This window comes from Pelecanus crispus, chromosome Z (genome assembly GCF_030463565.1).
Source record: "Pelecanus crispus isolate bPelCri1 chromosome Z, bPelCri1.pri, whole genome shotgun sequence".
NCBI classification, from domain to species: Eukaryota; Metazoa; Chordata; class Aves; order Pelecaniformes; family Pelecanidae; genus Pelecanus; species Pelecanus crispus.
Window position 1 is genome coordinate 55,970,585 of NC_134676.1, and position 13,603 is coordinate 55,984,187.

General features: G+C 42.1%; 2 protein-coding genes across 4 annotated transcripts in view; one reads left to right on the forward strand and one right to left on the reverse strand.

Moving 5' to 3' along the window:
• Window positions 1–13,603, forward strand: part of IDUA (alpha-L-iduronidase) — a 51,761-nt gene that overhangs the window by 34,612 nt on the left and 3,546 nt on the right. The window contains exons 3-13 of one of the 3 annotated variants that reach the window (XM_075725942.1): window positions 3,889–3,971; window positions 4,588–4,695; window positions 5,326–5,421; window positions 5,990–6,192; window positions 6,619–6,798; window positions 8,408–8,624; window positions 9,221–9,436; window positions 10,056–10,177; window positions 11,439–11,564; window positions 12,172–12,248; window positions 13,063–13,163. In XM_075725942.1, the coding sequence (XP_075582057.1) occupies window positions 3,889–3,971; window positions 4,588–4,695; window positions 5,326–5,421; window positions 5,990–6,192; window positions 6,619–6,798; window positions 8,408–8,624; window positions 9,221–9,436; window positions 10,056–10,177; window positions 11,439–11,564; window positions 12,172–12,248; window positions 13,063–13,163 (1,529 nt within the window). Of the gene's footprint in view, window positions 1–3,888; window positions 3,972–4,587; window positions 4,700–5,325; window positions 5,422–5,989; window positions 6,193–6,618; window positions 6,799–8,407; window positions 8,625–9,220; window positions 9,437–10,055; window positions 10,178–11,438; window positions 11,565–12,171; window positions 12,249–13,062; window positions 13,164–13,603 lie in introns of those variants that run through there. The other 2 variants (XM_075725944.1, XM_075725943.1) reach the window with 2 other exon arrangements.
• SLC26A1 (solute carrier family 26 member 1) overlaps window positions 1–13,603 on the reverse strand; it is a 36,371-nt gene that overhangs the window by 21,426 nt on the left and 1,342 nt on the right. The window lies entirely within an intron of this gene.

Genomic DNA, 13,603 nt, shown 5'->3' on the forward strand with positions numbered 1-13,603 from the left:
AGTATCCACAGTTGTGCTAACTGGAACAGATCTGGCTGTGGTGCAGGGTGTTGACAGCCAAAGCTAGCTCACCCCTGCCCTCCCAAGAGATTAAGTTTGTGAATGGGAGTAGGCTAAAAGTGGCATGGATCAGAAGCACAACATGATTATCTTAGAACACTTTAGCAAGCTATCCAGTAGCTGCCTATGCACCTGAAAAGAATTTCCCTCCATACCGGAAAAACCTTACTCCAGTAAAGGGAAGTAGTGGAAAGCTGTTAACGTGGGCCTGTAACCTTTGACTCAGCAAAGGATGGCCAACAAAACAAGCCTTTCAAAGGAAGAGAGCAACAAGATTTTGTGACAGCCGGTGGAGTCCCCTCCTTACTCATCACTGTTCTTCATGTTCACAGCATGGTTGTTGCTTTCAAGAGGCAGCACATACAAATCGGTCTGGAACTGAGACCATGACAAAGACTGGAAAGACACCTCACCAGCAGGCAGCAGTGTCTGGAGTATGGGAGCCTCAGGCCTGGGGCTTATAAGGGCATTGGTACCAGGATGCCAGTAAATGTGCTTTAGTGTAGTTGCTTGTTATTACTGAAGATGAGGGATGCCTTATGTGGCAAGTCTCCCAGAAAAAGCCCAGCTGAGGAGCATTTGAAAGCTAGGCACAGACAGGACAGTGATTGCCACTCCACATCAGAAATACCCAACAGCAAACGATGAACAATCCCAGTCTGGCAAGGACCTAAATGAAATGACAAGAACATAGCCTTCTACATCGTCATAAACGAAGACAGTGGTGTCTAGAAACCATGACTTAATGGCAGAGAGATCACAAGAGGAGTAGGCAAAAAAAAAGGTGGAAGACTGTAAAAGTCCGTGAGCTTGCTGCCAAGGGCCCAATCATAGGTACGCAATGCTGCACCAGCAGGTCCTAGGTCAGATGTACAGAGCTGTTTTGAACAACTTTGACAATGTCAAGTTAATTTATCCTGGGTCAGGGATTTACCTTGTCATGTGCCTGTAACAGTTTTGATCTGGTCTTCAGTGTCCTAAAATTATATTTATAGCACTCCTGGTAACAGCCTGACAGTTGGGCCAATCTTCCCCATGCAGAATGTTTGTAAATAATATCAGCTTGTGAGGTTCCTGCTGCGCCTCACGTGTGGCAGTCAGCATGGCTTCCAGACACCGCATGGCATGCAACCCAAATTCTAGTGATCCTGTATAGGTTTGTAAAAAAAAGCATCAATTTCACATCAGAACAGTAGTATGGGTAAGGATAAGATCAAGATCTGAGAAAGCAGCAATCCTATCAGTAAAGTAATCGTTTTATTAATAGGAACATACTGCCTAATCCATTTGCAAGCAAGAAAAGATTCTCATAAGGTCGCAGATCAGCCAAAGGATGTAAGAAGTTCTGCTATACCTACACACATAACACATGATCTCGTGTACCGTCACTTCAGTCATGGCTAGCAATGGCATTCTATTGTAAATGTTTTACTTAATTGATACGGAGAAAAAATGTAGATATGCTGGGATCTTAAGTGTACATGCATCAGATAGAAGGCCTTATCTACCCATATGTTTTCACATAGTACTGTATAGACCTTAGACTGGAGTCGGGAAGACACTAGTTCCTTTGCTATTATCTAAATGGCATTATTAAGTTTTTACAAGACAGTAGAGTTAATCATTCTTATGCTCACTGACTGTAAGTGTGCATGTAAGCAAATATTTCAATAGAACACAGGGTACAACTGGAAATAGTTAATGGATCTGAGGGAGCAGAGCTAACTTTTGCAACAAAATATTTGTCTTTGAACTTTGGAATAGGACTGACAGACTTCTTTTTTTTTTAACCTCTGTCTAAGCCAAAAAAAAACCCTAGTTCCAAATGGCCATTCTTTAGTTCAACAGTAATTTCTAAAATGCTCTTGTGGATACTAAAGTAAATATCTTTCTGCTGTTTGCTTCTTTCACAGCTGCACCATTTGACTTTGGCAGGAACTGCAAGCCCATCAGTGGCTGCAGACATGAGAATTTCTGTCATGGTGGTAGGACATACTTTAAAAGAGAAAAGCCAGCTTCAGGTCTTTGGTAAAAGAGTGTGACCCTGCTGGGGCAAAGACTGCTTACATCACAGGTGGAGCTGGTACAGTGGATATGGCTTATGTTACATTTGTTTTTCCTGTCCTGTTTTCCTCTTCTAGATCATAGTCAGAGATGCTGATGACACTTTGTCCTCTTCAGGTTGCACAGTTCCCTTCTTTATTAACTAGGAAATTCTGTCAGCCCTTCTTAATTCTCTGAGAACTCTGGGATTGCTATTACAGGTTCTTCACTGAAACCTTCCCTTGGCAAGAAAGCACAGAGGAAGAGTCTCAATCTAAGAGGCTCAGAAACACATGGGAAGGCACAGAAAGAAAAATGTTGTGAATCTCAGCACAGAGCCCAGCATTGATTTAAGAGATGTCCTGGCTGCCCCATTCTCACTTTTTGTCCTGTGTGCCCAGCATGCCTTACTAGCACTGATCAGTTACAGGAACTGTAAGTGATTGTCTCTCCCCCTTCCATCCTACCCAGGACATGGCATCTGCAGTTCACTTGTACAGCTTTCCACCCAAGCAGAGGCAAGGTGCCTAGGAAAGAGTAGGCAAGACAGCAGAGGCAGAACTCAGGCTGCACTGTACCAGAGAAATTAGGTGTAGTGCTTTGGCAAGGCTGGAGAAACCAGCTTTGAGAGGCGCTGGCAAGACCCTGATCAGCCCTCCTATATGACCAGGCCTGGACTTATCTCAAGGGTGCTTACAAAGCCTTTTGCTCAGGGCATATGAGGTCAGAATTTGGGCATCAGGCCAAGGCTGTGGCTTGGGCCAAATGGCAGTCAGTCACACTATCAGAATATTGTCAACAGAAGTTCATTTTTAATTCCTATTTGGCACTTCATACTGGCAAAACTTCTCCTGCCCTGTCAGATTTCAGTTAAATCAGGCCACAAGTGCAGAAGTTATGGGAAATCATACACTGACCCACATATTATGTGATATTCGTTTTCACTGGATAGCACGCAAGAAAAGCCTTTCAGGAATTTAAAGCATATCTTCAAATGTATCACAGATAAATTGCAAATGCCATTTTTCATTCCCTGGGTAAAAGAGCTCCAGTGCTCCCATGCAGGTCCATGCCCCAGTTGTACTACCTGTGTTCCTGCAAGATTCACTGACACAAAGGGGTGCATCATGGAGCTGCTCCTAAGTCTTTGAACACATGTATTCAAAGCTGCGTAGATTGCAGCCTGAGATGCTGGGAGTGCAGGAGAAATAGTAAGCAGATGCTAACAATGAAGTAGAAATTACAGACATTATGTGCATAAATTCAGCATTCTTTGAAAGGTACAAAGTTGTTTCTCAGCTGGACCTAAACCCATAGAAGTGCTTCTAAGAAAGCTATATTATATATTGCAAATTAAGATAACATCAGGAAAGATTGCATATGAGACAAGGCAGAAACCAGCTGCCCTAGCAGTAGGTAATCAAATGGAAACTGAAAAAACAGCTTAGCCCAAAGAAGTCTAGGTAAATTTCACTTCAGCAAAGAGTTAGGAATCTTAATATCCTGTTAAAAACTCAAAATCCAGCAAGCAAGTTCATTATTTTGCTTCTATTGCTGCTGATGGAATAGGAAAAGGGCATGGATTGGACATGAAGAAACGTGACTTGCTTATGGTGAACAGCTGTTACTTTAGAGGAAGGAAGTTTGTGTACAATTCCAAGAACCCTAGTTACATGTAAATTTTGACAGTCAAAAGAAGGCAGCCATCTGACCCATTATCTGCAACAAAGGGCCACCTTTGCTATAATATTTACATCTGTACTTTTTCTTACCTATATTCTTCAGAGTGATGAATGGGAAACTTCACTACAATTTTACTGCCTTGGATAACCTTATGGATCGGCTGTGGGAAAATAAGCTAATTCCAGGTAAGGGCAGCTCCCTACCTCCAGACCTTGCTACATCTGTTTGCCCATATTATGCAATCATCAGAAAATCCTTAGAGAACTTTGCCAAAGCTGATTTTGATAAAAAATAATTCTTTTCCTACTTGCCTTTACCTCATGTCCATGTAAATGTAAACAGTGTGAGCAAAACACTATTAGGGCAATTGAGAGAGCACAAATGGTCTTACATTGATTTCAACAACAGTTTGAGCTGTATGAGTTGGGAAATGAGATCTCCTGAAGAGGAGAAAGCTTTGTACCCATTAATACGTACCTAAAAGGGCCAGAGAAGCAGATACTTAAGGTATAGCTTCCCTTGAATTTCTGCAAACGACAATTGTTTAAAGTTCCCTGTGAGCCCTGAATTTATGATGGTAAGAATTAGTATTGATTACTATAGTCATTGACGAGTAACAAGTGTGAGCAACCTCAAATCTGAAATATTCCTGGTGGGGACATGTACAAACAGGAAAGAAAGCCCGTTTAATGATGCTTCTTCATTAACAAGTTTGTTTCAGATCACGCAATAACCCCTTTGTTAATCAAAAGGAGGTAGCATTCACAAAAAAAGGAGACCACTCTTTTGTGTCTTTTTTAGGATTTGAATTGATGGGGAATCCATCAGGATATTTTTTAGATTTTGAAGATAAAGAACAGGTAGTAAGATGGAGAAACTTAATTACACTTCTGGCCAGCAGATACATAGGTAAGTTCAAAAAAAAAAGGTTGAAAAAAAGCCCTGTTATTTATTCTGTTGTAATCCATTCTAACTACCTGAAAAATTTCTGTGTATTGTGATCAATTTCAAGACCCTGGATTTCAGCACAGAACAGGAAACAACCCATGTCAGAACAGACAATGGGATAATAGCCCCTTTTTTTTTTGATCCATGACCAACATCCTGCATGAGTAGTGTGTTCTGGGTCACACATTTGGTGTGGCTCTGAGGACTGACTTTTAACTTCATTATGTTGTTGTGGTTGTAAACCACCAGCTTGCACTAGGACATGATAACCTGAATACTTCCCATATGCCACCTTCGAATATCCCTAATGAGACAGAAGTCTGAACCTGAATTAAGGGTAGGTGAGTGCCCTAACCAGAAGGCTGTAATTCACATCACCTCCCTCTCACCCTTCATCTTTTTCAAATATTGCTGTATTTCATCAAAAATGAGAGATCATTTTGAAACTACCAAAATCACATTTCCCTCATTATTAAAAACAGGTAATATTTATACCCTGTTGTAGCTCTGGGTGCTGAACCTCACCTGCAGCCCTAATTGATAGGATTGTCTGAATATGCAGCTCACTGATAAATGAGGCCTCTCCTACAGATAGGTATGGATTGGAGCATGTTGCTAAATGGAATTTTGAAACATGGAATGAACCAGACCACCATGACTTTGACAATGTGTCTATGACAGTGAAAGGTAAGCATGTTTTGGAGCACTTACTAGTGTAGTAAAGTGAGTCAGGTGTGTGGGATGGGTGGAGGGGTGACAGTGAGAAAGGAGAGATGCTGGCAAAGAAGTAAGGTAGATAGGAGAGATAAGGAATGTGAAAGGTATACTTAGTCTGTTTGGCTAAGGTCATGTTACTGATTACACTTTGTTCCCTGCTTGGACATCAGTATAAATACAGGGATAGTAGAACAGGGAGAACAGAACAGGAGTTACACTAAGAAGATGCAGTTCATTGTTTGGATATAAAGTAAGGTTACTGGGGGCAAGGAGGTGAAGAGTAGAGTAAGAGCAAAACTGTTCATTGACAGATGCATGCTTCAGGAACCTGTCCTCACAAGACCTTTGGAAGAACCTTGTGAATGCAGCTGAGGTTTTGATGTCTTCTCATGGTGTCAGTGCATAGGAAAGAGTAGACCCAGGTTGTGAGGTCCTGCCAATAAATGCAATAATAGAGTTATAACATCTCCCTGTAGTTTTAGATCAAGATTCTATATTGAGTTATCATCTTCGATATATGCATCTGCTTGGACTTCAGGGTTTCTCAACTATTACGATGCTTGCTCAGAAGGATTAAGAGCAGCCAGTCCTCTACTAAAATTTGGAGGGCCTGGGGATTCCTTCCACCCCTTACCCAAGTCACCCATATGCTGGAGTCTTCTGTGTCATTGCTACAATGGAACCAACTTCTTCACAGGGGAGACTGGTGTAAGGCTGGATTACATATCTCTCCACAAGAAGGTCAGTCCAAGATTTTAGTTTAAGGATTTTTTTTTAATCAGTTCAATCCAAGTTACATTTTATTCTGCTTTATGAAGTTGATTTTCAGGTGCGTGTCCAGCCTATAGCAGGAAGCATGGCTACCTATTCTAACGAAACTTTGAAGATGTCAGTTGCAAGACTTCACCTCAAAACAAATTTGCCTTTGCCTAATTCCCAGGGGTAAACAACAACTCTACCTCTTTTCCATTTTATATTCTAGGAGGAGCTCATGCAAACAGCACATGCTGTAATGGATTAGGTAAAAATACTAATACCGTCTGGCCCACAGCTCCCCAGGGGACTCCGGGAACATGTTTTCAGAATATGTTTATGTCTGTATGTTACATCTATGTGTTTACTACTGTTTGCTCACTGTCACTAAGCAGATACGAAATATTGTTGCAGGGAGGTGGAAGTTCTCTCTACATCTTGCAACAAGAAACAGAAGCGGTTGCACAAATTCAGAAGCTGTTTCCAAATTTTGCTTCTGTTGCCATATACAACGATGAAGCAGATCCAATGGTTGGATGGTCCACTCCACAGCTGTGGCGAGCTGATGTGACCTATGCAGCTATGGTTGTAAAGGTAACTCAGTTCATTGACAGCCTTGTCACAGTAGGGTCTCCTGATGCTTTAATGCAGTTGCAAAAATAGACTTACAGTCAATTTTTAGGCAGCTACTCAGAATAACAGATGCAACAAAAGGAGAGCTCCCTATTGAAACAGCTGGGGTTTCCCTGAATAAGCTGTTTTCAGTAGCTTTATTTAGTTTGTATTAGTTTTCTTCAACTTCTCTTTAAAAAAAAAACCCTGAGAACTAGCCCTCCATACGTTGGAGAATGTGTCAGGTATTGTATACAGTACCCCCGTTAGATCCATGGGATAAGACTATACCCACACATCCTCTCTCCATGTAATACTACTGCTATCATCTCACTGCTGCTAGCTATCACCTCACTTATGTGAGACATTATTTCCCAGCTCCTTCAGAAGTTTATCTCATCAGAAGACATCAGGTATAATTAAGAAGTCTCTTGAGCTCTCAACATAAGCCCATTCTTTGGTTTTGGATAACGACTGTACACATGGTCTTATTAATTACTGTTAGTAATTACTGCTGTTGATGAGAAAAGCAGAAGGAGAAGAGCATGCTCAGCATTCCTGCCCCTGCAGGAATTGTAGCCTGGCCCCAGAGCGAGCTCAGCTCTTGCCCCTGCATAGCAACAGTTCCCACTGCAGGCCTGTTGCTTGCGAGCCACTACCTTATACAGCATCCAGAGTCCAAGTGCTCCTGTGCAAAGTAGTAATTCCCAAACCTGGGAGCACGTATATGACCTGGAAACCAGATACGTCTTACCAGCTGCTCCTGTGAAGACAAAGGCTCCCAGCTCCTAGGGCTGCATACAGAAGCAGTCTTCTCCAAAGCAACAAGTCACTGACTGCATTGCAGGGAGTTTGTGAGAGCAAACAACAGTATTTATAATGACATGGTGATATGAAGGGAGAAGAAACACATCCAGCAGAAAATTAGCACATGAGTGGATAGGAGCTGGAGCCCTGTGTTCCTTCAGGGACACAATTGTGAGACCTTTCCAGTTGTCAGCCTTCTGAAGTTCTGTTTGATTCTGATATTTCGGCACAATCTGGTAAACAGAGAGCTTGGAAGCTCTGACATTTTGCAGAAAAGCAGCACAGCAACCAGTGATATACCAGGAGAACTAATTCCATGTTAGCACCAAGTGAGTAAAATGACTCACTGAGGAACAGAATCCAGGACTAGCTCACAGACATTCGTGTAATGGGTACAAAGTAACTCCAAAATTGGAGAACGATTTAGATTTAATTCAGATGGTAAATCCAGATTACTGATTTAATATTCAAGACAGAGGAGCATCATTTGTAGTGCAGTAGCCAGGGAAATATATTAATAATTTATGCAGAGTACTAGTAATAGTTATTTCAGAGACTTTTTACTGGCAAAACTATGTGGACACTTCAGATTTTCTAGTGATTAATGTAAACTAAAGAATAGTTTCTCCAAGAGTTGTGAGGAACAGTTTAGTTCTTCAAACTTTTTCTAAATGGTAGTGACAGCTCTTTTCAATATGCTGTAAAGATTATAAAAAAATAAAGACATCATGTGTTTGTTGGATTGTCTCCAGAGTGAAGTTCCATCTTCTCTATGACTTTGCAGGTTATCATCCAGCATCAAAACCTGCTCATCGCCAAGGCCAACAACACCATCAACTACACACTGCTGAGTAATGACAATGCCTTCTTGAGCTACTACCCCCATTACTTTACACAGCGGACTCTGACAGCACGTTTTCAGATGAACAATACAAAGCCACCTCATGTCCAGATGGTGCGGAAACCAGTGCTGACTGTCATGGGCTTGCTGGCACTGCTAGGTATAGTAATGACTAACTAAAGCACACTCAATAACCTCTTCTGCCTAAAAGCTTCCTGCCTAAGAGAGATTATTCTAGTTGTCTCACCACTGATAAAAGCAGGTTTTCTCCTACCCTCTGTTTACCAGCTGTGTTAAAAAAATGAAACTTCATTTCCTCTGAGAAATTAATAGCTTGGGAGATGTTCCTGACAGTCTGTTATACATTTGATTTAATTTACTGCTTCATTTATACCCTCTGTATGTCAACCACTCCTTTTTTCTTCACTGGTACTTCCCTCTTGTGCCATCACATCAAGATGCAAATGTCTTTTAAGAAATCCCCACAGCTGGAAGACCCATGCAGCATACTAAAGGAAGATCCTAATTCACTGTTACATGCTTAGATGTTGCTACCTGAACTGCTAAGCATAAGAACTGCTGTAATACGTGCATGCTCTGCTGTTGTAAAATAAGCCTGACTGAATACTATACCTGGTAAAATAAGCTAGAACATAGCTCAACCTATAGATCCCCATGTTTTTACCCTTCCTGTATCAGAAGCTGATACAGGACTGACTAGCAGTGATGCTTACAGAGTTGTCACATTTTTTAAAGGAGAAAAGCAGGTTTTTGCAGAAGTGAGCACCAGTGAAGGCGAAAGCACTCAAAACAGTACAGTTGGTGTCCTGGCATCTGTGCACACCCCAAGTGAAATGCAACCCTCGGACAGTTGGCAAGCTACTCTGCTGATGTATTCAAGTGAGGATAACAGGACATCATCCAACATCAGCACCATCACAGTGAATGCCACCCACTTCCCCAAACTTAGAGGTAAAGAAACATCATGTAGTCAGCTCACATGATTGATCTTTAGGATAGAACATCTGCTGAATCACTTCTGCTGAGTTGCCTTTCGCTCAAGAGTGAGTTTCATTAGCTAACTCTCTCTCCCTCATCTTTTGGGCACTCCCAGGTTTTTGAGATATGATGGTGCTCTTCTAGAAAAGGTTCTTTCCTAATGTCTGCACTTTGACCCTGCCTTTAATGGCAGCTGCAAGTGCTACGTTTCTGGAAAGCTATTAATATCAGTGTCCTTGGCTGGATATTGCCAGGCAACAATTCCCGTATTGGGATGACTCCAAGACAGCCAACATGACCACATGATTACACAGTTGATTCAGTTTTCCAACAAATGTGTGCAGCACCTGTCCAAAAAATAAGAGGGTTTAAACTCTTGATTATGGAAGTAATAGCTTGAAATTTAAACTTTGCAAATATAAATTGTAGAGCCTTGTAAGAGTGCCAGTCTTGTGACTTTCCAGCAGAAGCCAGGCTCCGAAGCGCTGAAATAATTTTTGAGAAGGTAGACTTAAACACCTTCTGCTAAATTTATTCTTGTTAATCTTTAAATCCAAGTAAAGAGTTCACTCTTTCATTTGTGTTCCTAAAGAGCTGGTGTATGTGACATATTACCTGGATAACAACCAAACGAATCCCTACCTGATGTGGAAAAAGCTAGGAAGCCCTGACTTTCCTTCCCCAGAACAGTTCCAGCAAATAAGGGATGCTGAGGTATGTCCATGTGTTTGCTTGAAGTGTTGTATGGGTAAAGTGCTTGTGAATTGGTTAACTACAGCTAAAGAGACAAGAAATCCGCTCAGGTAGTCAAAATTTCCTTAGCCCACAGTCATGAGCATCTCATATACATATGAAAATGCACTTGCAGTCACGCAGAGAAATGTAGCTGATACACAACTGATGCCTTTGTATTTACATTAAGTGAGACTAAATGTACGTGACCAACTTCGTTGCTACTGGGCTACCCTTAACTAAGGAGGCGGAGTTGCTCCACAGCAAGTTCCACCTTCTCTCTGAAACTTCAATGAGCTTTGAGACCCTTTCTGTTCTGTCTCCCCAAATAAGTCACATGGTCCTGTGAATATTACAGAAGAAATTGCTGCGAACAGAAAACAAACAGCTCCCTGAGTAAGTTCAGAAGTGACTTGGCATCTCTCAGGGGCTCACAGGGATGCCTGCAGTTTCCCCTCATCCTCACCAGTTCTAAATGCACCCCAGAGGGAACTGAGGAGAAAGTCCTCTCTGAGGACTCCTCTCCTCCCTACTGAGAAAAGCCATGCCCAGACCACTTACTGTATGTAAGAATATGTGAGCAGCCTGTTACTTTAGCTCCCTCTCTTATAGTTTCCCTATGCATTCAGACCCATGGGTTAAAATAAAGGACGCCACCTTTATCCCCTGTGGTGCCCATAGATAGTAACTGCCTTCTGACTTTGGTGTGCAGTGCTATGTCTTCTCCTCCTGGTCACTATAACCCACTATTGCTAAGGCCTGTGGGATACTGTAGGAGCCATCAGATCTTCCTTCAACAGGGAAGCAGCAAGGTTTTAGAAACTCCTGGCCATCTTGTGAAACCTCATCCTCGGAGAGTGGCTGTTGTAGCTAGCAGTAGCTTTCACTGCACACTGGGAATCCATAGCTCAGCAACAGGGGTGAGGTCTGTAAAGACCACTAGCCTGAAAGGCATCCATGGGAAGTTACTAAAAGTGACAGACTGCACCTGAAGGGCATTTGTGATGAACCCAGTTTGTGAGATGGACAAACCCTCTGTTTCCTGAAGAGCTGGAAAACAAGTGAGATAGAAAAGTCTCCCAGCTTGAAGAACTTTGGTGGCTGTAAGCCACTTATCAGCACCCACTCTATTGGAAATTTACAGTCCCAAAGTAAATACACAGTCACTTTATGCTGATGTAACAGTTGGCGTTCAGGTGCTGTAATGAATGATTATCCACAACACTTTTCTTTGGCTCCACAGGACCCGGTGGCAACAGGCCCATTCCCATTTCCTGAAGGTGGCATCCTGACACTAAAGCAAGACTTTCCTGTTCCTTCAGTATTTCTTATCCACATCTGTGCAAGACCCAGATCTGTTCCTGATCAAGTATGTGTTGTATTCTACTGTCAGACTCACCAAATTAGAAACCGCTTCCTGCTTTAAGTCTTGCTGAGAAGAGCTGGACTAGCATTTGGGCCTATTATTTGTTAAAAGTACTTAGTAAATAAACAATTCTTCTCTCCTTTCATGAGAAGGCTTTCCAAGGCATAATTCAAGGTAAAGCATTCTACAGCAAGTGATAGGAGCCATCACTGAGATAAATGCAAGTTTATCCATGGTGGGAAAATAATAATGCAATACTGGAAAGTGCAGTATCTTTTAAAATCACATCATGTGCTGCCAGGCTTGACAACAGCTCTCCAGTTAATAATTGATACCTAAAAATAAAATGGAATCATGGCTGTTGTAGATTAGACATCTGTATCTGCTCATTCAGTCCCACCCATGTTCATAGTGGTGCCCAGAGCCTCTGAAGGTCCTCTGCAAGGTTGACAGGTTGTACAAAGCCGCAGAGCCCAGGAATTTTCTTTCTTTCCCCAGTCTCAATGGAAAGAATCAAAGCAAATAATCAGTAACGAACGATGAACACAGAAATCTGACCTGGCTGGTTGGTTTGTACAGTTTTCTTACATGGGCATGTGTCTTTGGACAGGTGACTGGTGTTCGTTTGATCCCTCTCACAAAGGGGCAGGTCATTGTGTTGTGGGACGATGGCTGTGTAAATTCAAAGTAAGTAGCTTTTAAAATAAAATGGATGTAAAATGGATGTAACTGAGTTACCAGCACATTACTCCCTAAGTTGCCACCAGTCCTACAAAGTGAAAGGAGTTCACAAATTAATGACTGCTTGCTCCTTGAGAGATGCTACAGTGCATTTGTCTGACAAAATGAACTGTAGGACCTACATGCAATAGCTACGGAGAGCAACGCTGACTAATTTGCGGTTCTGAGCAAGGGAATCTGCCTGTTGCTCACCAGCATCCAATGGCATTTTTGAGGGACTTGCCTTCAGCATAGCAGGCAGGAAGATCCATGATAAAAGTTGTATTAGCAGCAGGTGCCTAAGTGAGCTCTTGCACATCCCTATAAGGGATGTAAGCCGGAAGAGAAAACCTCCAGTTCCTTGCTTCAGCAAGCTGTACTAGACTGGAAACTGCAGGTGAGCTGTCAGAGGTGAACCGTCAGACGTGAACCAGTGTGCATCCAGACTCCCTCAGGAAGCACTGATTTAGCTCCTTTTCAAGACATTCTACTTAGACTCTTCAGCCTTGATAACCCTGGTTTGGGAGTAAAAGATGCTTAACAGTTTGTGATGCTGCAAGTACCCAATGTAGCAAGTCAGTCTGGGTGTTCTTCTGTGGGCTGCTGGAGCTGTGGTTCTTGTTAATACTGACAATTCGTGCCATCCCACATTTGGTAGGAATGAGTCACCTGGATTTTTCCTATTTTTGTCCTTCTTTATTGAAATGTCCCTGAGATTAGGATTTGATTGCTCACCATGTTATCAGTTGTATTTACTGAGCTGTCTGATTTTCTTTTCTAGATGTATAAAGACATTTGAAGTAGAGTTCTCACCGGATGGAAAAGCATACCAGCGGATTAATGCGAAAGACACAATATTCACTCTCTGGGTCTACAGTCCAGGTAAGGCAATAATACAAATATTATGTAATCTGTCATGTTAATAGTGCCACTCATGAGTGTATGAAACATCATTTAGTAACTACTGAAAAGTACATAGCTTGCTAGTGACATACACTCCCATCACAAACAAGAGCACATCCCTTCCTTTAGGACCATGTTCTCAGTGAAAGCCTTATTCTCAAGGATAAGCGCTAATTAACAAATAGTCATGAGGACATTATTAGGAGTATTGCCATGAGTAAATTCCTTGTCACAGAAACCAAAGGCACTCAGCCACGGGCCTGGCAAGCTCCCTGAGAGGCAAAGCAGTGCTTTTGTCTCTATTTGTAGCTGGTGTAGAAGCATGCAAAAATGAGAACAAAAAAAATCACCCCACATTACCAGGGCTTGGTGTTGTGCTCTTGGTAGTAGACTCACAGCAAGACAAGTCTGAAGTTTGG